The sequence below is a fragment of the Glarea lozoyensis genome (genome assembly GCF_000409485.1).
Source record: "Glarea lozoyensis ATCC 20868 chromosome Unknown GLAREA7, whole genome shotgun sequence".
In the NCBI taxonomy this organism is placed as follows: Eukaryota; Fungi; Ascomycota; class Leotiomycetes; order Helotiales; family Helotiaceae; genus Glarea; species Glarea lozoyensis.
Window position 1 is genome coordinate 2,704,673 of NW_007361002.1, and position 23,980 is coordinate 2,728,652.

The 23,980-nt window shown below is 45.8% G+C and overlaps 10 protein-coding genes across 10 annotated transcripts; 3 read left to right on the forward strand and 7 right to left on the reverse strand.

Annotated features, from left to right (window-relative positions):
- Positions 1 to 218: 218 nt before the first annotated feature.
- Positions 219 to 1,442, reverse strand: GLAREA_02061 (Six-hairpin glycosidase; the record flags this gene model as incomplete). The annotated part of the gene is made up of 1 exon (XM_008089277.1): positions 219 to 1,442. The coding sequence occupies one exon, from the start codon at positions 1,440 to 1,442 to the stop codon at positions 219 to 221; it is 1,224 nt and encodes a 407-aa protein (XP_008087468.1).
- Positions 1,443 to 1,982: 540 nt separating this feature from the next.
- Positions 1,983 to 3,519, reverse strand: GLAREA_02062 (WD40 repeat-like protein; the record flags this gene model as incomplete). The annotated part of the gene is made up of 2 exons (XM_008089278.1): positions 1,983 to 2,628; positions 2,684 to 3,519. 2 exons carry the CDS (start codon positions 3,517 to 3,519, stop codon positions 1,983 to 1,985), a joined length of 1,482 nt encoding a protein of 493 aa, XP_008087469.1.
- Positions 3,520 to 3,905: 386 nt separating this feature from the next.
- On the forward strand, positions 3,906 to 5,443 carry GLAREA_02063 (DNase I-like protein; the record flags this gene model as incomplete). The annotated part of the gene is made up of 2 exons (XM_008089279.1): positions 3,906 to 4,337; positions 4,385 to 5,443. The coding sequence occupies 2 exons, from the start codon at positions 3,906 to 3,908 to the stop codon at positions 5,441 to 5,443; spliced, it is 1,491 nt and encodes a 496-aa protein (XP_008087470.1).
- A 611-nt stretch (positions 5,444 to 6,054) lies between these two features.
- On the forward strand, positions 6,055 to 9,877 carry GLAREA_02064 (P-loop containing nucleoside triphosphate hydrolase; the record flags this gene model as incomplete). The annotated part of the gene is made up of 2 exons (XM_008089280.1): positions 6,055 to 6,141; positions 6,287 to 9,877. 2 exons carry the CDS (start codon positions 6,055 to 6,057, stop codon positions 9,875 to 9,877), a joined length of 3,678 nt encoding a protein of 1,225 aa, XP_008087471.1.
- A 1,154-nt stretch (positions 9,878 to 11,031) lies between these two features.
- Positions 11,032 to 13,549, forward strand: GLAREA_02065 (uncharacterized protein; the record flags this gene model as incomplete). Its single annotated transcript, XM_008089281.1, has 2 exons — positions 11,032 to 11,605; positions 11,655 to 13,549. 2 exons carry the CDS (start codon positions 11,032 to 11,034, stop codon positions 13,547 to 13,549), a joined length of 2,469 nt encoding a protein of 822 aa, XP_008087472.1.
- Positions 13,550 to 14,091: 542 nt separating this feature from the next.
- Positions 14,092 to 15,087, reverse strand: GLAREA_02066 (Arabinanase/levansucrase/invertase; the record flags this gene model as incomplete). The annotated part of the gene is made up of 1 exon (XM_008089282.1): positions 14,092 to 15,087. The coding sequence occupies one exon, from the start codon at positions 15,085 to 15,087 to the stop codon at positions 14,092 to 14,094; it is 996 nt and encodes a 331-aa protein (XP_008087473.1).
- A 190-nt stretch (positions 15,088 to 15,277) lies between these two features.
- On the reverse strand, positions 15,278 to 17,340 carry GLAREA_02067 (uncharacterized protein; the record flags this gene model as incomplete). Its single annotated transcript, XM_008089283.1, has 5 exons — positions 15,278 to 15,444; positions 15,956 to 16,108; positions 16,266 to 16,371; positions 16,425 to 16,655; positions 16,729 to 17,340. 5 exons carry the CDS (start codon positions 17,338 to 17,340, stop codon positions 15,278 to 15,280), a joined length of 1,269 nt encoding a protein of 422 aa, XP_008087474.1.
- A 972-nt stretch (positions 17,341 to 18,312) lies between these two features.
- Positions 18,313 to 19,363, reverse strand: GLAREA_02068 (uncharacterized protein; the record flags this gene model as incomplete). The annotated part of the gene is made up of 2 exons (XM_008089284.1): positions 18,313 to 18,819; positions 18,884 to 19,363. The coding sequence occupies 2 exons, from the start codon at positions 19,361 to 19,363 to the stop codon at positions 18,313 to 18,315; spliced, it is 987 nt and encodes a 328-aa protein (XP_008087475.1).
- A 1,209-nt stretch (positions 19,364 to 20,572) lies between these two features.
- Positions 20,573 to 21,250, reverse strand: GLAREA_02069 (uncharacterized protein; the record flags this gene model as incomplete). Its single annotated transcript, XM_008089285.1, has 1 exon — positions 20,573 to 21,250. The coding sequence occupies one exon, from the start codon at positions 21,248 to 21,250 to the stop codon at positions 20,573 to 20,575; it is 678 nt and encodes a 225-aa protein (XP_008087476.1).
- A 1,078-nt stretch (positions 21,251 to 22,328) lies between these two features.
- Positions 22,329 to 23,315, reverse strand: GLAREA_02070 (POZ; the record flags this gene model as incomplete). The annotated part of the gene is made up of 1 exon (XM_008089286.1): positions 22,329 to 23,315. The coding sequence occupies one exon, from the start codon at positions 23,313 to 23,315 to the stop codon at positions 22,329 to 22,331; it is 987 nt and encodes a 328-aa protein (XP_008087477.1).
- Between the last annotated feature and the right edge of the window lie 665 nt (positions 23,316 to 23,980).

Below are 23,980 nucleotides of genomic sequence, written 5' to 3' on the forward strand. Positions count from 1 at the left end.
GTAGACCCGCCGGCCACAACCTAGCCCAAATGTTAAACATTACCGACGCTACCACAATAATCAACCACGTGGCAAGCCAAGCTACTGTACCGTAGAATGATCTGCAAACTCTATGCGTCTGAATGTCATACCCAGTTCTGAGCCCCAATGCAAACCAATTATCCCCCGAACGCCTGTAAAAACAACCTTGGAAACGCAGATCCTAACGTAAACCCACCTCATTTTCTACGACGACTAGCGATTGAGAACCCGTTACTGGGCAACACACCCAAAGCCTGCGCCGCAACTAATGCATCTAATGCTGAGCTCTGCGTACTTGCATTTGCAGGTGCAATGAACGGACCGCTCCATACCACACTAAGCAGATTCGAACGAGCAGCCTCACTTGCCCTATTATACTTCCAAATACTGGCAGCGTTTGCACCTATGAATTTCTCGATTTCATCATCTGGCGCCTCATTTTGTAGCAGACGAAGATTCCTCATGAATACGCCTTTGAATTGAGCGCCATCTGCTCCGCAATTTGGCTCGCAAACATCGTGTAGGATGCCGTCTTCATCAGAGAGTGCTTTGATAGCTGCGGTGGCTATTGTGGCGGCGGTGTCGAGAAGTGAGGGATTGCCTGTTGCTTTGGAGAGTTCAACGAGTGCGCCGAGAATGACGCCCTGATTGTAAGACCATACCGTTCCGTTGTTGTTCTTACAGGCAGTTGTGAGACCATCGTTGATTGTGTTTTGGGCATTGATCAAGCCGCTTTCTTGGAACCATTTCCACTGGTTCTGAGCAGAGGTGAGATATGTTCCGTTGGATGGGATCCTGTTGGCGAGATGTGATGCCACTGAGAGATAGAGTTCGTTTGCTATTGCGTTTACGTATGTCTTCTTTTTGTCCCACCATATAGGCTGGTTTTGATTTCCACACGGCGTAGTGGCTCCCTTCGCCATATCGTTAAATATGTCGACAGCTGTATCAAGATATTCCTCGTTTTGAGTGACATCAAATGCTTGAATCCAGCCCAGAGCCCACCAACCCTCATCATCGTAATAGTCGTTAAGAAACCCTTTTGGATTAGTCTGGGCCAGAGTATTTATATCAGCCAGTGCCGGGGGTCCTGACATTGTCTCTATGTTGAAGTCGGCTTTCACGACTTTCAATGTGCCGAGGTTGAACTTCTGAGCCTCTGCAAAAGTATTTGAGAAAACAGCTTCAGCTGTGGGCAGTATATTCCGATCAATGGCAGCGAGCTGTCCAGCCGTAGTTAAGCAATTCGCGCTATTCCACCATCCTGTCGTCGACCAGAGTCCACTGGAAGTATTGTAATAGGTTTGAAGAGCATCGAAGGCTAGCTCAGCCTCAGTAGACCTAGAAGCAGGAGCTGCAAGTGATTGTGCTCCCAGAGTGAGGAAACACGTAGCATAAGACAATAGATGAGTATAAGACATTATAGCGTAATTGAAAACACTTAACAATAGAAATTGATATAAAGCAGAAATATCTGTCGAATTGCCTAGGCACGGGAGAAATAACTCAGAGAGAGTGTTAAACATGTTGGACTATCTTTATATGTAAAGATACTGTGGGTAGTAGGCTGTGGTGGATCAGTTTGATGATCGTCTGACAGCAATGCACACATCATGTTGCTTGTGCTAAGGGCTAAGGGTTGACCACCGTGTTGATCTGTTGGTAGAGTCGTACGTAAAGGGCGCTTGCTCACTTCGTATCCTAGGTTCCGCCAAGCTGCCAAAAGCACTGTTGTGTGCACGGACAATGGTGGTTCGCCAGCGTGCCTCCAATGTTTAGAAGTGAGCCTCTTGATTCAAAGCAGACGAGCGTTCGGGTCTAGGCTTCCGAACAGGGCATCAGTGAAAAAAAGAGGTGAAACCGACCTGAGAACAAACGCGCCATGTCGATAGCAGCTAACATATAACACATTTGGTCTTCAAAACTTTGAGCTGCCACGGTCGTGGTATTTCTTAGCCCATTCAGTCCCGCATAACAGTATCCGAACCTGGCTGTTCTTTGTCGGAACTTCCACCGCCATCTACACTCATATCGTCCCTTGGGGTATCATGCTCAAATCCAAATGCGCCGTTCTCATAAGTCACACCACCCATGCCGTCGCCGTTTACACCAGCCTCGTTGATATCCAAGGCGTAACCATTGACCGCAGCCTCATCTTCCAGTTTCAAGGCGCCGATGGTCTCTTCCTCATCGGTGTCAACCCAGATTCGCACAGTCCCGTCAAGTCCACCACTTGCGATCATTCCAGTTGCGCCCGGACACGTATCAACCCAGAGAACCACGCCTTCGTGCCCGCTGACCCGTTGTACCACGTTCTTGTTTTGTGCATCCCAAAACACAATGTCACCATCTTCGCTTCCCGAAACTATAAAACCATCCGTACCGCTAACCCCAAACGCGCCTCCCAGGGAATACTTCTTATTAACGTGACCTTGGTAAGTTTTCTTGCAATGCCCCAGATCATAATCCCAAAGACGTATGCAGGAATCAAGTGTAAAAGCAAGGATGTAACGTCCGTTCGGAGAAAATCGTACTTGAGTGACAGGCGCGTTATCCTCGTGGACCAAGGTTCGGAGACATTGACCTGTTGCAGTATCCCAGACTCTCCTGTAATTAATGTTAGCGAACTCCGTTGGGATATTGATGGATCGGAACAGCGTACACAAGCCCATCAGTTGAACAACTGCAAACCAGAGTACCATCTTTAATGAAATCAACACCCCCAACGGGATCCGAGTGAGCTGGTAGACTCCTCATTTGATGTCTAGAGCGAAGATCCCAGAGAAACACAGCTTCATCGTAGCTTCCACTTGCCAACATGTTGCCTTTCGGCGAAAATGCAACCGAGTAAACATAATTATGATGTCCAAGTAACGGTGCGGGATAGGGTTTTCCTGTTGCTCGTCGCCAGAGCCTGATCGTTTTATCGTCGGACCCAGAAGCGATGGTATTCGAGTCAGGACTCCACGCTATCGTCGAGACACCTGCTAGATGGCCTTCCAAAGTCCTCACATGTTTCCCCGTTGCAGAATCCCAGATCTTAATTGTGCCATCTGCAGAACAGCTTGCAATCCATCTCCCATCTGGCGAGAAGCGTACCTGAGCCACACCCTTTCGGTGTCCCCTAAGAATGAACTTCTGTTTGTAGTTGACCCTTAGCGGTTTATATTGAGGCGGCGAAGGAGGATCCAAAGGGCTGTGTGATTGCGACGATCGAGGGGTATCTGCTCTGCTAGAGGAGCGGCTTGTAGTATGACCTCGATACTTCCTATCATGTCTGTCGTCGCTTTCGTCTGAATCCCGCGACCTTCGTCGATCATTTGAAGCTCGGCGGTCGTCTAGGTTCGAAGAGTGATAGGGTCGGTGCTCATCAATCCCGTCAGGAGAGCTGTATCGAGGTGTTGAATTTTCACTGTCTTTATAAACTCTCCTCCGTTTCGGTGATCTTTGATGTGGAGGCGCGGGTGTACCGTCGGCGGAATCGCCATAATCCGACATCACGGATTGGTGGGTATTGGACTGGCTGAGAACATGCAGGCTTTCATCTAGAGATGTAAATGTTTCCTGAGAGACGCGCCTGATCACGTGATGTGGGGACCCTTGCCAGACGCGACAAAGGAACGTCATGCGTTCGCAACACTTGAAATTGCGTTTGAGGAGTGGCCTTGGAACGAATAGATGTCAGCAGCTTGAGAGTTTGCATTTCACTGTTGCAAAACGAAGCCGAGGCTCATTGCAATAATGTTTACGCATAGATTCCATTTCGATTTGCAGTCATAGGCACGGCCGTTTCTTTCCTTTGTGCCATTTTCCCCTAATTTTCATTGCTCCTTTCTCTGTCAAGCTTTCCAACACACGAGCTGAACGTGAGCAAACGAGCGACCATGGATTCTTTCGACACCCCAATTGTCTCGGAAATCAATGTTATAACTTTGAATTGCTGGGGTCTTAAGTATTTGGCCAAGTTTAGAAATGAACGTCTGGCAGAAATAGGGAAGCGCATCGGTGCTGCAGATCCAGTGCCACAAATCGTCGGTTTACAAGAGTGTTGGACACAAGAAGACTACCAAAGCATTCGGAAACAGACCAAGCACATTTTACCTCATGGAAAATTCTATCATAGTGGAATATTTGGCGGAGGTCTCGCAATCTTGTCAAAATGGCCGATAGAGGAGAGTTCAATGTTTCGCTACCCTCTCAATGGTAGACCAACAGCTTTTTTCAGAGGCGACTGGTTTGTCGGAAAGGGCGTCGCATGTGCGAGGATCCGATATGGACCAGGCTTGAAAGATATTGTGGAAGTGTTTACTACACATGTGAGTACGATTATCTCCAGGACTTTTCAGTATACTAACAGCTCTAGCTTCATGCTCCCTACGAAGCCGAACCAAACGATTCATATATATGCCACCGGACAGCGCAAGCTTGGGAAATAGCAAAGCTCATACGTGGGGCTTCGGAACGCGGGCATCTTGTTCTTGCGCTCGGAGACTTTAATATGATACCACTATCCCTAGCCCATCGACTCATCAGTACCCACTCTCCGGTTCGGGATGTTTGGCTATTGTTACACCCCGACTCTTCACTTGGAGCAGCGCAGGATCCGGTCGAAAAAGCTAGACGACGACCAATACCTACGGCTAACTTTAATGTCACCGAGAACGGCGCAACATGCGACAGTGTATACAATACGTGGCGTTGGAGCAAAGATCAGCAGAAGCTATTGGGGCCAAACCGACCACCCATCGAGGTCCCAGGAGACAGAATAGATCCAAAAGCTAAGAGACTGGATTACATTTTTGTGAACACCACGTTTAACCCTGCAAACCCGGCGGATGGAGGATGGGTGGTCAAATCGACGAAGGTTGGAATGCTATCTCGACATCCCGAGTTGCAGTGTTCTCTGAGTGATCACTTCTCTGTTGAGACTACGTTGCTACATTCGAGATCATTGGAAACTGAGATGAAGGAGGACGAAGAATCCGCTATGCAGAATGGAGTGTATTTGTCGTCGCCAACTTCAAGCGAGTTCAAGTCTGTCTATGACCAATTCAAGTTCAGCGCGCCGCAATTCCTACCCTTACAGACATATGACGAAATTTTGGCAATGATCAGCAAATACCGTGCTCGGGAAGCTAAACAACGTCGATATCGTTTGTATCACTTCGGAGGGTGGCTGGTAGTGAGCATTGGATGTTTGGTTGCGGTCTGGTGGAGCCCTAGGAACTACGTTTCGTTCATTTTAATGTTGCTTAGTACTCTTGGGCTGAGCGCGGGAGTGATTGATGGCCTCATCGGTGGCCTATTTGTTGGCAGTGAAATCAGAGCATTGAAGGAGTTCGAATGGGAAATCAGCAATGCGAGAGCTGCTGCTAGTGGGGATCCCCACGAGTTCGCTGAAGAAGGTATTAAGGATTGGTAAATTAGTAATATGGAGTGGGACTGTTCTGGACTCGTTGACGAAGTTTATGTATTGTAATGATAGTGATAGGCACGATATATGAACATAATATGGCCCGAGTTACATTGTAGCACCACTTGCCTCGAGCCTGGTTATGAAAGTGCCTGAGCATTATGTTGGCAACTTGGAATCCGAAGCGTTCAAGCAAATGCCTCGGCAGGTTTCAAGTACTGCCAGATCATTATATTGGCATCAAATGAAGTTGTCGAATTAGAGAGTGGCTTTTTCTGCACAATTGCATTTTAAACGTGCCCCTGTCGGGCCCGTCATGACGCGCCGAAAGTGTGCGGCGTAATTCCGTCCCTTCAGGAACACTGACTTCCATCCATACTTTTTAGACGATGTATCTCACATTGAAACTCGTGTCATCGGAGGAATTCTCACATCGTTTGAGACCCTTTCGATTGTTCCCCTAAGCTGCGACACCTTCATGGGCCAAGAACAGAAATCGGGCGCTTCTTCCTTGCCGTTGATGCTGACGCTTCTACCTCTTGCGACTGCCTAATAGGCCGGCAAGCTATTCTACAACAGCAATACACACTTCACCTTTCATACCTACGTCGTCATTGAAGATGGATTACATGATGGATCTTATACGGGGGCCTGCGTCGAAAAAGCAAAAACTGAGTGCCACGCAGCATAAAGAGACTGGATTCGAGGTTAGCTTCCTCCTCGAGCGCCCGAGACACTAACTGCATGGCTGTTGAACAACGGACCACAGTTGCATAGCTCTTGTAACCGGCATGCTCATGTTGCAAATTCATTTTTAGAGGTTCGTGTGCTAACATGTTGGCTGCAAATTAGACACCTGCCCCTCCTCAGGCAAATGAGCAACACCACCCACCCAGTTCGCTGCTGCCTTTTAGGTCCAGCTTTACCTCATCTCCAGATTCCAAAACTAAACCGTCGCTCAAGGGCGTTGCGCCTGACATAAAAATTTACATACCCGCTGGTAGTCTGCGTCTCTTGAGAAGTGTTACCCCAATTGAGGTTCAGGCTTGGGAGTCCTGTGTGTCTTGGGCGGCTCTCTCTCCACATAGAGGAGGGTACAGTCAAGCTCAGCACTTCTTACAGGAAGATTTTCAAGAGCAGCTTTTCAGTTCACCATCCCTGCAGCCGTACTATAATTTGCATATTGAAGGATGGATTCGAATGGAGTTTAAGACGCAAGGCCCAAGTCATGGCCAAGTGCGTGTTTATATCTTACCTGATGATGTTGGAAGAGCTATCATCTCAAGGCAAAGTGCGACACTACGAAAGTGTATGAAACTTTTGCTTTCCCAACTAGATCTTTCGCCACATACTTGGAATGGTTCATGGGATGAGAGGATACCAGTGGCCCACATTAACTCAGAGCTCGACGATGGCAAGACCCACGAGGATCCGTCTTTATTCCAGCTTTTTAACACCTTACCGTCACCGAATCCCGACCCCGAAGCAGTATCAGATCCATACGCCAGAAGTGCCATGCAAGACCTTCTGAATAATGATGTTCGCGGTTTGAACACCGTGATGTACAAGTACCAGTGTCGTTCTGCCGCTTTGATGCTTCAACGCGAGGCACAGCCTACAAGAATGATCGATCCAAGGCTGAAGCACCTCAAAGACCAGGCGGGTGCCACCTGGTATTGTGATGTTAGTGCTAGCTCCTGCCTTGTAGAACCCAGAACCTACGAGACTGCGCAAGGAGGAATATGTGCGGAGACTATGGGTTTGGGGAAAACCTTGATTTGTCTATCACTGATTCTGGCGACCCGCGATTTGTCCTCTCATATTCCTGCAGTGCATTCACTTGGGACTATCCCAGTTCGTAAGAAGACAGGCTCACTCACGGAAATGTGTGCTCATACGATTGGGCGAAGTGGAACTCCTTGGAAAAACTATTTCGCCGCCGACGAGGCTGAAGGTTATGATTCATCTCGGTGGAAAGAACTACTTAGAGAGGGAGCTGGCTATTACACCTTACCTCCGGCTCGTTTGTCAAAAAGTCATCGCAATGCAATATCAAGCCCTGCACGAAAGGTTTGGCTATCGACGGCGACTTTGGTGGTTGTTCCGTCGAATTTAATACAGCAATGGCAGAAGGAGATCAATAAGCATGTTTCTGATGGAGAGCTGAATGTTCTTGTAATGCAATCTTCCAGCGACACGCTACCTGATGCTAAAATTCTTGCCAATTATGACATTATTTTGTTTACTAAGGAACGCTTTAAGCAGGAGTCCAAAGATGGTTTTGATGAACATGGCCGGTATGTGGGAAGCACCACAAAACTATGCAGGTGCCCTTACATTGGCGCCACACGGGATCGCGCATGTACTTGTTTCAACGAGGAGGATGTGTATCGCTCCCCTCTAAAAGACCTCCACTTTAAAAGGCTCATCACAGACGAAGGCCATGCATTCGGAAATGCTTCAACGAAGAAACGAACAGAGACATTGTCAGTGGTCGATGATTTGCGACTTGATGCTCGATGGATTGTTTCAGGTACTCCTACTCAAGGGCTTTATGGTGTAGAAATAGATTCATCTCGGCCCCTGGAAGCTGCTGAGTCCCATTCTGGCACACCCAGTCCAAATAAGACTACTATGAGCAACAAGCACGTCGCAAAGAGCGCTGCAGAGATGGAGGACTTATTCAACCGACAGGAGCGCAAGGATCTCGAGAAGCTGGGGAATATCGCTATATCATATTTGAAGGCACGTCCCTGGGCTAATAGGCCAGAGGACAAAGATACAGCGTCGTGGGTATACCATGTTATGCAACCTCGTCATGGTTCAAAAAGCCATGGCAATTTGGATTGTCTAAGAGCCACATTGGAAAGCATGATTATCCGTCATCGCCCGGAAGATGTTCAGAAGGACGTTGCCCTGCCTCCATTATATCAGAAAGTTGTCTACCTTGATGGTTCTATGCAAGACATAATGTCATTGAATACATTCGCCATGATGATTGTCGGCAACGCTGTGACCTCGGAGCGGAAGGACGTTGATTATTTGTTCCATGCTAGTCAAGTAAAGGCACTACAGAGTCTTGTCTCCAATCTGCGCCAGGCTTCATTCTTCTGGTCAGGGTATACTCACTCAGATATCACCAGCTCTTTGAATACGTTTAAAGGATTCTTAGAAAAAGGTGAGGTCGCTGTGAGCGATTCTGATAGAAAGTTACTCGAAACTTCAATTACTGTCGGGAAAATCATCTTACGGAACCGCATTTCTGAGGCCAAAAGTGTCTTTCACGAGATGCCAATGTATATGGAAAATAATCTCTCAACGGAAGCCAAAGAAATCTGGGCTCTGGATAACGGGCACGCATCTCCTACGCTAATAGGTGCCTCCTCGATACTAGCACTCCGAAAGGTTGCTAGCACCTATGTCAGCAAAACGGCTACAGAGAGCTTCACCAAGAGAGTCTTGGAAGAAGGCCGCAACAACAGACGCCGCATGTACCGTGACGCTACACCATCTATGCCAAACAGAAACAAAGATTCTGCCACACATTCATTGGCAGGTAGTGTGACTGCTGGAAACGACTCAAACAAAAGACTTCGAACATCACGGAGGACGCCAAATGTCGCGGCGGCCATCAGATCACCGTCAACTGCTACGTTGCGCGAGAGCCATACGAATAGCCCAACACCAAAGAAGTCCTCAAGCTCCAAACCTGGGCCTAGTGGTGCGGGTCATCTGTCTGACGCGGAGAAGTTGAACATATTAAATAATGCGATTGAGTGCTCCGATTTCAAGACTTCAGCGAAATTGGTTTCTACTGGGTCGGCAAAATTATCCTACCTGATGGATCGAATTCTCGCTCACAGCCAAACAACGGAGAAGGTATTGATTTTCTATGAATCCAACAACGTTGCCTATTATATCGGCGAAGCTTTGGAACTGCTAGGTATCAAACATTTATTCTTCGCCAAAACCCTGAAAATCAAACAGCGAGCCGACCATATTGTCGAATTCAACGCAGACCCCGAATGCAAAGTCTTGATCATGGATGTTTCGCAGGCCGCGTTTGGACTGGATCTGAGTTCAGCATCCCGAGTATACTTTATCAACCCGATCCTGAATCCCCAAATCGAAGCACAGGCGGTCAAGCGAGCACATCGTATTGGCCAAAGCAAGCCTGTCTACGTAGAGACCCTGGTACTCAAAGGTAGCATCGAGGAGCTCATCCTTACTCGGCGCAAGGATATGAGCCCCGAAGAACATAAGAAGTGCAAAAGTATACTAGACGACGACATTATATTCGATTGGATCCGTAACGGCCGCTTCTTAGAACTTCCTAGTAGCGACATTCCTGGCTCTGATCAAATGGCGAGGTTAGATTCTCCTCAGCCACTATTCAGGGCGAATTTATTTGCGTCACCGCCTGCAGTGGTACTAGTTGACTGACCCATTTCACTGGAAGCCCTGCAAATATACTTCTGCCCTCAAGGTCGTACATGGAATTTATCATAAAAATACAGAGGTCCCTATAAAGTCAACTACGTTATATGTTAAGGTACGAACAAATTATCCGAGGTGCGACAGCTGACCAGCTCATGAAAACAATAATTCCGAGGTAATGAATGTACTGTTTGTCAGACGAGCAGCTGGTTCCGGGGTGGATTTTATAGCAAGGTTGGTGTTTCTACGTACGTAGACTGATACTCTGGCTTAATGCGAAGGACTTTAGAGAAAAGGCTTCTACTAGAGTGGCTGAGGGCGAACGGCTGTCACAAAATTGACCCCAGTTTTGTTGAGTAATCTCCTATCTAAGTATAGATTGCTCGCCCACTTCAACATGACCCCCTGCCGATGTTTATAGGACTGCTACTCATTTACTGAAAACCTCAACCTGTTCGCAGTTGAATGCTTTTCATCAACTGAGTATCCGTCGCCTACAAAGTTAGTGTTGCCTCCGTTTGAAGTTAGCCGTCTCCATATTGCGTTAAGCATGCCTCGATCCTCGAGTGCGTAAGGTTGAATTGTGATTTTGGACAGGTAGTTTGGTCGATATGTCGCACGTGTCATTACTTGGAGGCCAAGTACTATAATTTACGTAAGGAACGGCACTACAAGTCGGTTTGAGAGGCAGGAGATAGGATTCATGAGAGCTATTATAGTAGAAGCTGATACCAATTAAGCTAAATTAAGTGCATAATCTTATTGGCAATTCCTAGGATAGTTTACAGGCAGGTAGGTAGGCTTCAGTTTTATATGTACACGCATCAGCCTCTGAGGCGGCATAAGAATTCCAGAATGCGTGTTGGCTTCAATTCGTGCTTTGGTCGTTGTGATCGAGTGGTACTAATTAAGTGAGAAATGGATCACGTGTTACATTTCATGTGACATTTCAGCTTCAGTCGCTCTCCACTTTTACCCCTTTCTACGGTCAACATAAGGTTGGCAGTGGGTGGGTCTCCATGGCTTATTAAGGTAGGACTCAGCCCTGGAGCTGTGCAAACATTGATTACGAGGTATAACGAACATGAGCTGCCTAATGTTTTCGCTCCATTCCTCGACAGTCAAGCGCCGTCGATGGGCCTGCGTGACAGTATTCTGAAATGTGGGAATATGCAAAGTGGCTCGTCACTTTGCTCGTTCAGTTCTCGAGGCTCTTGGTCAAAGGAGTCCTTGTCCTAGTGTCAACACCGGAGCCCAGAGCTCGTGGAAGGTATCATGTTGGACTCGACACAGAAAATATATTTGTTAGTGAGCCAAGTCCTCGCAGCACAGACACCACACCTAGCGAGAGAAGAGGCGGGGAGCTTTGTTCATATTGCAAAAATGTGATTAAAAAGTGGGCAAAAGTAATTCGAGGGCGTCAAGCGAAATTTTCTCATTGCAACAACATCTTCGCCTTGGAAAGGTCAGCAAAAGCGGGTTGCTCTCTGTGTGCGCAGTTTCTAGATGATAAAGATTCAGACGCGCTCTCCGAACATCGCGCGATTCAGGCCAATGCTCTGGCAGACGATGCATTGATCACATCGGATATCACTGTCAAACATAGCTCGAATGAGAAAGATCAGCCGTGGCGCTTGGTGCTTGAGTTTCACATAGATGCTGAGAAAGTTCCTGACGAAATTTCTTTTCCAAGCTCCCAATTTTCGGTTCTGCTATTTCCTTCTCGAAAAAAGGGTAAGCTCTCTCTCAAGATGAATGGACGGCTAATAACCCAAATATGCAGATTTAAATAATGAGAAAAGAATTAAATTTATAAGCACTGAAGATGGCCTACCATGTTCTAAGCACTGGCTTGAAGACTGTACTCGAAGCCATAAGTGTTATCAGAAACCAAGGAGAATGGCCCCTCATCGCCTCCTCCACATTCAGCCAGGCAAAGTGAAATTACATCTAACCTCAGAAGTTCCTTACCAATACGCGACACTCAGTCACTGTTGGGGTAGTGCCAAAACATTGAAGTTAACTACTGGTACTTTCGGCACCTTCCTAGAGGGTATACCATGGGACCACCTCTCGAAAACATTCCAGGATGCTATCAATGTCGCACTAAGTTTTGGCTTGCAATATATATGGATCGATTCGCTTTGTATACGGCAAGATGATGCAAGGGATTGGCAGGTTGAATCAGCAGAGATGTGCAATATCTACCAGGGCTCCTTCGTAAATATTGCGGCGTCGGGAGCTGTGGACGGTACCATCGGATGTTTCTTTGAGCGCGACGAGACGTGGGAATGCCGCATCAGTGTGGGCGATAATAATGGAATTAGCACTAACTACTTATGTGTACCGCAGCATATATACGATATTAGGCTGACCAACATGCCTCTCATGAAGCGCGGATGGGTTCTACAGGAATGGCTGCTTGCACCTAGGACACTTTTCTTCACCACGAAAGAGCTGTTTTGGATGTGTGGCGTCTATACAGCATGCGAGACATTTCCCTCTGGTCTACCAGAAAGAATCAGCAAGGAGTCTCGATCGGCTAAGCCCCAAATCAAAAGATCATCGTGGGAAAGGATAGTCGAAGAGTACTCTAGATGTCAACTCACATTTAAGACTGATAAACTTGTAGCTATTTCTGGTATAGCGCAGTGCATTGGAAGGGAAACCGGCAGCTCCTATATTGTCGGTATCTGGAAAAAAGACTTCGAAAGTCAACTTTGCTGGCATATGGCTGACAAAAGGACACTGAAAGGCGACGAGCGGCCACATCCGTGGAGAGCGCCGAGCTGGTCATGGGCCTCGACAGACAATGAAGCTATGCTTCCAACAAGACCAAGGTTGAGTATGTCGCACCTATATGTGAAAAAGCGCGATGTTGAGGTCAAACTTGACGGTCGCGACCCATTTGGAGGGGCTTTGTCTGCGAGTCTCAATCTTGGAGCGGCGTCCCTCATTTACACAAACATTGACATCAAAGGAATGTACGAGAAATCGAACTTCACTCTAGCAGGCAAGTCTGTTGATTGCTGGGTAAACATGGATTACAGCTGTGAAATACTTGAGCGCTTTTGCATAATGCCGGTAATCCGGTATTATGGACAACAGTGCTACATTGACGCTTTAGTACTAAGACCAGTTGATATGGTAAAAGCTCCGGTAGGCGACACAGAAGAAAAAGAAAGAAATCCTGGAAATTCAATGAAGCAAGGAGGAGCAACTACGGACACCAACGCTGAACGGGTTTATGCTAAGCCTACGGACGAAGCAGAAGAAAGATGGATTAAGAGAGGTACAAATCGGAAAATCCGAAGCAAACAACAAAAAGTGATAGAAGCAACCGATATAGCGGACGATTCGGCGGATGAACCAGAAGAAGGTCCACAGTACGCAACTCCAGTGTTTACAGCAGCTTCTTCAACAGAGGATCTATCAGGCTCATTACAGGATGAGACGAAGCTATCATCCACAATACCTGCAAAACGTCTAAGCGTAGCAAGGCGCTCGCATAGTGCCCGTTATCAAAGAGTCGGTCACATGAGGATCGAGGGCGTGCAAGCGTGCCACGACTTCAACAAACTTATCAAATCTGCGGAGGCGAAGGAAGAACTGTATCAATATACTGCAGAGTTTGGTAAAGTCGGTCGTTGGACAGAATATAATATCGACCTTATCTAAATCCGACGTGGTTGAAAGTCGTAGGTATCCTAATGGGTTACAGGGAAAGACAACAAAAAGTGTGATTTCCTTATGAATAAGTCATCTTTGTTAGGAATGTAAGACCAAATCTGGCAAGTTTCTTAAACGAGGGCAGAATTTTATTCCTCAAAATTATCTTCTTGCTTGCTACGCTACTCGGGGGCGAAAGTAGAAAATTGATAGTCGCAGTCAGAATGTCTGCGCGGTTTGTCGCTCGTCATCTTCAAGTCTGGTGCGGCTTTTCCCAGTCGACTGTTGAGGAACTTTGCTGAACTGATTACAGCGGCTTTGGACCACAGCCAGTTGGTACTTTTGACTGTGTAATTAACGCTAACTTCCAGGGGAGTCCGTTGTAGGTGGTATTCGCGGATGGACTACACAGTCACGAGTCAGTAATTTGTTAAACAAGAAAAATAAAAATCGATGAGGTAGGTTGGTAGTGTATATACCCTCTAGGAGCACAAACATGCAACAAGTCATGAGAAGAAACGGGTATAGGATAGAGGGTTCAACACGATTACTCACTCTTTGCCCTGATACAAAAAGCGCATATTAGACGGATCGATCGACAAAGTCTGGTCAACTTGAGTCCGGATCACCTCTCCGTGACTGATATCCTTCGACCACACAGGTCCGTTGAAGGTAACATCAGTCAGCCCAGCGAACGGGTTCTCTTCCGTGGCAGCAAGCGGAGTCGCCATTCCTGCAATACTTTCCGACGTCCAAGATCGAAAATATCGAAACCCGGCTTTACCAATACATTCGACGATCAGGAGGTATTTCTTGGGCCCAACTTTATACATAAGAGATGCTTCGTACAGATCATATTTAGGCGCAGACAAGTGGATCACGGGATCACTCATGCCTTGTGGGAATTTCGCAAGTGAAGTCGATGAGCGGAAGAGGTGGCCATTGTCGTCGGAGGAGAAGAGGTGGCATTCGGCCTCGTCGCAAATTACCCACATGTCAACCCAATATCCATCGCCGATATTCGCCGTGACGATAGCTGGCGTTCCGTTGTAAAAATTGCTTGGAGCGCTCCAGCCAGCAGGATCGCTGATGTTCTTATTTGTAGAATACGCGGCATTGCCGTTCTGATAGATGAGATACCAGAGCTTATGAGGAGTGAAGTAGAAGACCTCAGGAGCAGCACGGTAGCCCGTTCCGATGGGGCTCTGGTCTAGATAGTAGAAGGTGGATGCGTTTGCTTTGTTGAAATCGGTGAAACTGAAGTAGACAAGGTTGTAGCCGTCTTTCTCACTTGCTGTGCTGGCGAAGACGTGGTATTTGCCGTCTATGAGGACGACGGAGGGATCTTTGATGCCGTCGATGCCGCGGCCGTCATTCTTTGGACCGACTAGAGGGCCTGTGGATACCCATTCGAAAGTGCTGGGAAGGGCGCTGGGTGGACTAGGCGGGCTTGGAGGACTGGGTGGAGTGGGTGGAGTCGGTAGACGCTGGGCAAAGGTTGTGACCGCAAGCAGAGCTGCAGTTATGGAATTTGATAGCCGGACCATGGTTGCTGAGTTTGAATTTGGATCGGATAGTCAGTTGTCAACTTCATGATTATGGAAATGGCTGGTTTTATGTATGGCGGTCTCTCTAGGTAAGCGAGCACAATGAGGACTAAACTGTTCAAAGACATCTTGAAATGAGGGGACTATTTCGCCTAGGATAAATACATCTCATGCACGGCGATCAATGAGATCATACGAAGTGCTCTTCAACGACTATGAGTTTGTTCTCCTCAATATTGCCGGAGACTACAGTTGTCCGGAGAGCAATGGGTCTTTCCACGTTGGCGGCGTGGATAATAGGAAGAATAATATAGCGGATCGGATCTTCTAGACGATAACCGAACTTCGTACAGAAAGCTAGAGTTTATTAGCTCAAAGTTTTCTGCAAGAAATATTAGTATATCCCTCGCTCGGGGTTTTGTACCCCTCAATTAACGCATGTCGTCTCAATTTAGCCGAGGACTGAGATGCGCGCCAGTAGGAACTCTATTTGGATCGTCAGAGCTAGGGGAAATGATTGCAGATGCTTGATGCTCTTTCCTGTTATTCTTTAAAAAGAAAAATCTTGGCTTCATACTTGTGTCAGTTGTTCGCTTGCTTCATCGTTGTTGAAGGAGCGAAGGTATTCCAGTATACCCACTTCGCAACCGCTGCCACTAACCTGAGTTTTCTGCCAGCAGCGTCAATGAGAGAAAGACTTCGTGAGGAAGGTAAGCGAGTCTATCAATATTTATTCCAGAAGGTGGAAGCCTCTCAATCTTTAGAACTCGTCGTCACCTGGTGATTATAATTGCTTCGCAAATGTGTTCTTTTGCAGAAACAAGGATTACAAGTATGTAACTTTAGAATGTATAAGGAAAATACTTACATTGAGTGACAAGCTCTTTGAGCTTTTTAAACCTTTTTTTCTCGGCGGCATCGGTTCTATCCGTAAGCATGGCAGGATCAGTTTGTTTCTCCAAACTGTTCTGGCGAGTCTTTTTCGTAAGTCCATACTGAAGAGTACGCTTGAAACGCAAATCTAGATCGCTTCGTATTTACGTCTATTATCTATATATTTCTTATTCTATTCAAGCGGTACAGTTAATTTCCACAAAGGCCGTGAACAATAGAAGAATCTATGTATTAACATCGTCTAGTTGCCGGATTATGATTATAATCAAACGCCTGAATCATACCCACAAGGTGTATGAGGGCCCCAAAAACTGCAAATATATGAAATAATTGGTGGGAATTCCCCCAAATATCGAAACCTCCTGGTTTTATACGCTCTGGAAAACGAAACTTCATGTTCGTCAGCATCACGATTGCAGCTCGTCAATTGCGGCGGGACTTACAGCATAAAGCGTAGCTCCTGTAATGTAAAGACAGGCTTCGAATATCAACCACCACCATCCCATCTGTTTTGACGCCTGCTCACGACCGAATGTCTGCACAGCATGGGTCATCGGTACCGCTCCTGAGAAAAAGATGATCCCGAAGACGACCGCGCGGATGACTCTGTATTTAGGTGCGCGAAAACGAGGAATTGTGCAGATGAGACCGCCGATGACGGTTATTAACGTTATCTGAAAACGTGTGAGTAATCATATTCCCGAATTACTTCGTCAGCTTATGCGTAGTGCAAAAAACGTGACCTACCTCAATAGAGTACCAAATCCAGACATTTCCCTCGCAGTAAAATCCATAAAACACACCGGAATAAACAGTTCCACATATCAACCCCAGGATGCCATAAAGATCGAGTAACAGCCAACTATGGTAAACACCCTCAGAGTGATTTCCGACGGTATGGAAAAAAGCGCTCAGTCCAAAACATAGCATAGCGCCGAGACCAAAGGCAGCGAATATACAAAGGTCAGCAACATCTGCAGTTTGGTACCGTGGAACTAATTCCAGGTAGACAAAAAATCCGAAACAAATAAATAATGTTGCTCCAATGATATGGGAGTAGATGTTGGCAGTTTGGTTGTGTATGTAAGATAGAGAAGCCAACGATTGCCGATATGAATAAGTGGCCTTACGATAGCCAGAATGAAGGAATTCATTGTCTTGCTGCCAAGATTCGAGTTCGTGCCAGGCGTAGAGTCGGATCTGGTTTGCGGTGTCTTTCACTATCTCCGTGTTGCTTCTTGCTCGACGCTGTACAGGTTTCGGCTCGGCTTTTTTCTTGCCATTGCGCCTTCGAGAGCTTTTACGCTCTCGTGGTCGTTCTGATGGATGGAAATCAGATGTGAGAGGTGATTGTTGCATGTTGGCAACTGTGTGAGATTTCGGGTATGCTTAAAGGAGTGACATCCGAAATTTGGCTGGAAAAGGGGGGATCACGACGCGATTTAAAGATGAAGGATGAAAGATTGACATGTGAGAACGAGGGGAAGAGAGTGAAGATAATGGCGCGCTTGTGTTCGAACGGAACGCTTCAAGAAACGTCCTGACCTCCGAGCTCCAGACCCATAAGCGTTGGAGGGTCAGAAGTCGTGGATGTTGAGAGATAGCAGAGGTGGGACCCCAAGAAGATCAAATATCGCTTGGCAATTTTATGCCCCGGTTTTTTTCGCAATGGTAAAATTCGAAAACGAGGTATCAAAATGCATTCTATATATATTAATAATCATACAATTGTTTCTCAATGATAGAGGAATTATACCGTGGATGAACAATAAGTTTTGCAAGGGATATAGGCCGTTCTCAATCGTACTTGTAACGAAGGTTCCTTCCATTCAAGAAAAGTCAATCTATACAGATCAAAGATTTGAGCTCTTAGAATTCCTTCTTGATAAATCCATTATCTGTTCGAGGAATACACAACTCGTATTCTTTTTGAAACTTTTATTGTTCTGATCCAAACATCAATCATGTCTTAACTTAGGGAATACCGCCAAGCTGGTCAAGATCCCCTTTTTAGAAACAGCCCCTGTCCAAATCAAAGCTTTGCGGGCTATCGTGACGGGGAAAGTGGAGATACTGTCGTTGTGGCTGAGCAGGGTATTTCGTACGAGCTTTACGAGATCTCGCATTCCTCGTGCGAATCCGAAATCAATTGTCAGTGTCTAGCCTCGTAAAACTACGAACATTACGAAAAGATTGTTTATGATATACTCCACAGAAAAATTAAGAAGCAAAAAGTAGACTTCTCTATATTTATTGGTCTCAGGAAACGATCTAAAAATCTAATAGGATATTGCGTAAATATCAAGGACATAATTTTTTGTAAGTGATTTCTCAAGAAAGTTTCTTTGCTACTCCATTCGAGGTAGCTCTTCCGTTGAGTTGCTTCTTTTTGGAGATTGCTCCATTGGACGTAACTCCGTTAGCTTTTGCTGCTTTGGCTTCCGGAGTGAAACGCTTTCTTATTGCAGCGATCATCTTTCCCAGCCAAAATACGTTAAGTAACTGCAAAGTAATATGACCACCCATGTAGATGATCAGGAGCCACGCAGGTAATGCATGATCACTTCCGAAGCGCATCATATCCGTGTTGGTGCTGAGCTTCGTTGTATATGGATCGAAGTACAATGCATTCCATGTATCTCGATAGATATTGAAGGAGGAATACGCACCCCAAACGAGGCGGCAACTGAAAAAGACTGTGATAAGAGCAATTCCGTTGTATAACTGGGCTTTTGAGCCAGTCATATTCAATTTGTCAAAGAACCAATGGAAATTCAAGAACGGGGTAGAAAGCTCATAAAGCATAAAAACACAACCGTAATAATTGAAAACCGGACGCTATCGTAAATTAGCACGTAGAGATGTCTTCCAAATGGTAAATCTGGAGGGCATTGAAACTTACAAATCCAAGCGTGTATGTTACCAAACAACTCGAGGCGTGTGTCAACATTCCAACGCCAAAGACGTCCAGATATCGAACCATAACCGCGAGGTCGAAGAGGAAATAACCTGTCGCGAGTGCTTGAACCATTCCAGCGGCGCCGGTATAACCCCACATTCGCTCCTCGTGGTTCATAGTTCTCCTCTCCTCATCAACGGCTGTCACCCAGAGGGCAAGTACGCAAATGGTGACACTTTGGACCATTGACACGCAGTGCATATTCCATCTCAGCTTGCTTTCCCGAGATAAGCCAGTATATTGTTTCGTAAGGAAATAGCCGGATAAGGGAGGAGCCACATATTCGAATATAACATGGTAGATAACAAACACCGAAAGGATCTCGTGGATATGGAGGGGTAATGTGTAGAGGTGTAGAGCGTTGCACAATGGTGTAACGAGCCGTTGAAGCGCGGGGAGAGGTGGGAAGTAGGGATCGTGCATTGTAGCGGCTCAAATGATGGCTTTTGGATAAAGGTCAAAACTAGAGGCATATAATCAGCAAAAGACTTCGCGTGCTGCTCGTGCAATTCCAAAACAAGAAGAATGTCACTGACCTGGGTTACCCTTATAGAAAGAGTGCAAATCCGAAGAGTGAGCGACTGGTCTTACCTGACGCTCTCGATAGTCTTCCAGCTCTGGAGCTTGCCCTGAGTATGTCAAATTTCTCAAGACAACATGCTCCTTGAGAATAAGAGTCTATCAACGTTCTAGAGCGTATATAGAAGAGTGACAAAATAATGAAAGACGAAAGGAGGGGATCATAGATAGGGCCAAGGATCTGATCTGGAGCCTAGGGGATTTCCTCAAAGGCACGGACGTAGCGAGCACTTGACACGCACGTCCGCGAACTTATCGATGCCGCGCAATTCTCACTAGCCACAGAAGAGCTGAACCTTGGAATGGATGCTTCCAAGTTTGGTAGATGTGGTGAGGCGGTGGAAGGAAGGAACCATGACCCAGAATGGACTCGGCCCTGCCACAGTGCCGCAATGGTGGTCATAATCCTTGTTATGCAGGGTCCTGCGTCCCCTAGAGATGATCCGGGATGTTCCAAAATGCCGGCCCCGACTGATGAAGTTCCTCAATTTGAGCATTTGGATATGTACTCTGCAGTAAGGGGTCATGCTAAGCTGCATCGTTCCATAATACAACGAGACATGCTCAATAATAACGAAATGGAAACCTTATTCTCGTTCCAACCATGCCCGAGTCATGGGTTGCTTCAAGTTGCTCGTTGTACGGTGGCGTTCATGATAGCGACGTCGTTTTGTACGGTCGTAATCGTACGAAATGTCCGAACCAAGACGTATTGCGTACTCGCCTGAAAACATCAGGTGACTAGTCACATGACGTTATTGCTATCATTTCCTAAACCATCAAATATTGACACTTCTTCTCCCAAAACAATGTTCTATGCAAAACCAGATTCGCATTATCTAGCTGCCCTGGTCTTCAGGTTAGTGTAAAAACAATAAGCTGGTATTCGTCAAGATTTTCGATTCTCTCAAGTTACACTGTTCATAGAAAGATATGTTCTCGCGGTCAATACAGGATTGAATTTTTGTACGATATGCCAGTCCTGCCAAATATCCTTCTCTCTGATTGTGGTTCTTTTAAAAACTCACATCCTCTTTGATGCCACTAATGTCTTCATCCCAAGTGATCGAAGTATGACCACGGTCCTTCGCCAGCCAGCATGAAATTATCCTTGGGGAACGCGCAAACCTGCATATAACCCTCCACAGGAGCATATACCTTTGCTGCGATAAAATATTTGCTATCTTTGGTGATGTTTCTCGGGTTGTAGCAAACCGGGTACCACAGATCTCCGTGTTTCGCGACCCCAAGATCAAGTTTGTGCGAATCCACAGCGAACTTTTTACTAGTAGGAGACTGTGGATCGACGTTCTTGATGCAGATTACAAACACCGATTTGACCGGGTATCTGAAATCATACTCCATCTTCTGATTGTCGGCGGGCTTTCTCGCTGCCCCTGCAAGAATGCGAACAAATTCTTGTACTGCTTCAGAAGCTTCGGCCTCAATCAACGTTGTAAACTCAGGAGTTTCCTTCAAGCGAGAAGCATGACAGATCACTTGCTTATTCAGGAACTTCTTGATCTTTTCGTAATGAGCTGGGATTTCGGTCCGCAGGGTTTGTACCATCAGGACGACTTCCTTCGGTCCAATTGGAAAGAGCCTCAACATCTCAAACGCTGCTTCAAAGAAATTGGTTGCGCAATACCTATCTGCAAAGCATAGATAGTTCAGCAGCATTTGAAAGATTTTGTGAGTCTCTTCGGTCGTGGTAAAGACTCCGCTTCGCATGGCATCCCGGTGATGCACCGTATATTGGGTGAGACTTCCATCTTCGACCTTCTCCAACCAAAGTGGCGTTTTGAGGATGTCGGAAGCGGTACTCTTGAAAGGGAAGAAATCCCCTTCGTAGAGGTATTGAACAAACCCGCGAAAATAATTGGGTCCTCCTTCTCGAGTCGAAGACTGCAAGAAGAGCCTTCGGCGAAAGCGTTGTCTTGAAAGGCAGCTTCAAAGTAAGTCTGTCCTTCAAAAATTGCATAATGAATATGGAAAACTTCTGCAGGCTCGGGTCCAACTGAAATCGTGATTATCTTGGACTTGTATGGGCTATGCTTGATGTCAGCTGGATTACGAAATGTACCAATGGGAAGACTACTTGCCTCGGATTGGTAGCACTGACAGCACTGTCAGCACTGTCAGCAATTTCTTCAGAAGGACTATCCATTTTCGTAAAAGAATTTGCGCCAAATGTGTAAGTCTGTAACAGATTGAGTATGAACAAGGAAAGATTATTTCTTTTGTTTACATTCCAGCACTACTGGTCATAGATATACCAGTCAGGCTTTATGTGAACCGGTAAACTAAAGTTCACGGTTAAATTTGTTAAACATCTGAATTATGGTAACACAAAAAACTGTTCTTTTTATAAGAAACCACAATTCATGATAGATTCAACAGCTTTTTGTTACATAGGTAACATCCAAGTGACCTCACTTAATATTGTTGATCAAAGCTTCAGTGTGAGGTAGGCAACTGAATTATTTTCCACCTGGAATTCATTTTAATAGAGGAGATGTTGAGTGAAACACTTCACCTACGTCATATAGCGAAGTACTCCAAGAGAAGTACTTCGCGAGCTGCTGAATCGTTTTTTCCTGGATGAGAAATGTATTGTTTCAGAATAAGTGGTTTTAAATTCTCAGCGAACGTTCAACCTTTTCACAGCGCACTAGGTCATTCTTATGAAGTGCATGCATCAATTCTTACAATCGCAGCTAGAAATCTAAAGTCTTATTCTAAAACCTCCCCATGATATTCAAAGCCTGCTAATCATGACCCAGTAGGTAATTTAGACCCACATCGCCCATCATTTCCCTGGAGCGGCTGGTTTAACCTTCTGCAACACGTGGAATGAATCAGAAGGAAAAACCATACCGGGTGCCTGCCTTTGGTTATTAACTATTATCAAGCCCCTGTTATCCACCACAACCTTTGAGTCCATTCCAATAAACATTTCCCCCTTCTTAGCAGATCCGAATTTACTGACAAATGTATCATCTGCTCCGTATTTATTGAGATTATCAATAACCCGGACCTCGCTAATACACTGTGCAACTGGAAGCCCCGCAGCTACGCAAGTGCGAATGAACTCTACTGCCATCTCCTGGCCTTTTGCTAAAATGAGATTAATGATCGAGCTATAAATGGCCGCGTTTTGGTAAAGTTCTTGAAAGTTAGGATATGTGTCGAGTCTTAAGCGGTGCATACCAACTTGCTGATAAAGGAAGTTGTAGATGTTGGCTGATGCTTGCGTGTCCTGGACTTGTGTTACAACATACTCGAGAAGCGCAGCCACTTCCCTTGTACCAAAGGGGCAAAGCCTTAATTTTTCCAGGCATTTTTCGGAAAGCGTGGGTATTTCGTATTTGTGCGCCAGGCACATGAGTTGTATAAGTTCTCTTACGACCACCAGAGTCTCCATAGTGGTAAGATGAGCTCCGCATGTCACGCTGCTAGCCAGAGCAGCAGTGAATATCTCGGGCGCAGGGTTAAACACGTCCCGGACCACCTTCATTGGAATCTCAAGGAAAGCAGCTTTGCTTTCTATATATTCCGTCTTGATCTCTTTCTTCGTCATAATTCGTGGATAAAATTCGCCTTCGTACATGAATTGTACAACTTTATGGAATAAATCTGGGATTTTTTCCACGAAGTGTATCTTCTCTTCGCCAGCCTCGAGATATCCGTGTTTTCGTAGCGCGATTTGGAAGAATGGAAATCGAAGCAGTACGTCTTTGTGCACTTTAAATACCATAGGATGATTATTGGCAGGGCCGGCGAGAAGTGTGACCATTGGCTTTACATCTTTCCTTCAGGAATATTAAGTTATGACGAAGAGCGGTTAAAGAAGTTGAACTTACTCAAGAACGGGTGTTGCCTGCCGTGATGGTTGACGAGATGGGGATACCCATGGTAGATAATTCGGATTATTGTAAGACCCCATCCTCTGACATTCAACTGTTTGAGCGTTGGATATCCAACTCTGGTTCTAATTACCTCGAAGATCTTAGTTTGATAGAATTTGGAGATACTATAATGAATATTATGCATATTTTATATGGAGGTGTTGGACTCCAGTCAAACACCCACTAAGGGTCGATGTAGCTATAATTCTGGTTGTACATTCACATTTTTGAACAACACATGAGCTCACCACAAGATAAGCATCATAAGATAAGGCTGGCAGTTGTAGAAACTTGGCGAATCAAATTCACCAACCACAACGTCTGATGCCAGCCTTCCTGGTCTTGCTTTATGACTTGTTTTCTTGATCATTTCTTTATTTAGCAGAAAGTCTTGGAGAATCTGGAAATTCTCACCCCCCTGAAAGAACGATAAGCAAGAAAAGGATCTGAACCATCTGGAGTGTGAACAAGATTCGGTTATCACTTACTTTAACATATAATTGGAATTTCTCAAAACTATATGTTTTTTAGGAAGTTAAATGAGCAAGGAATT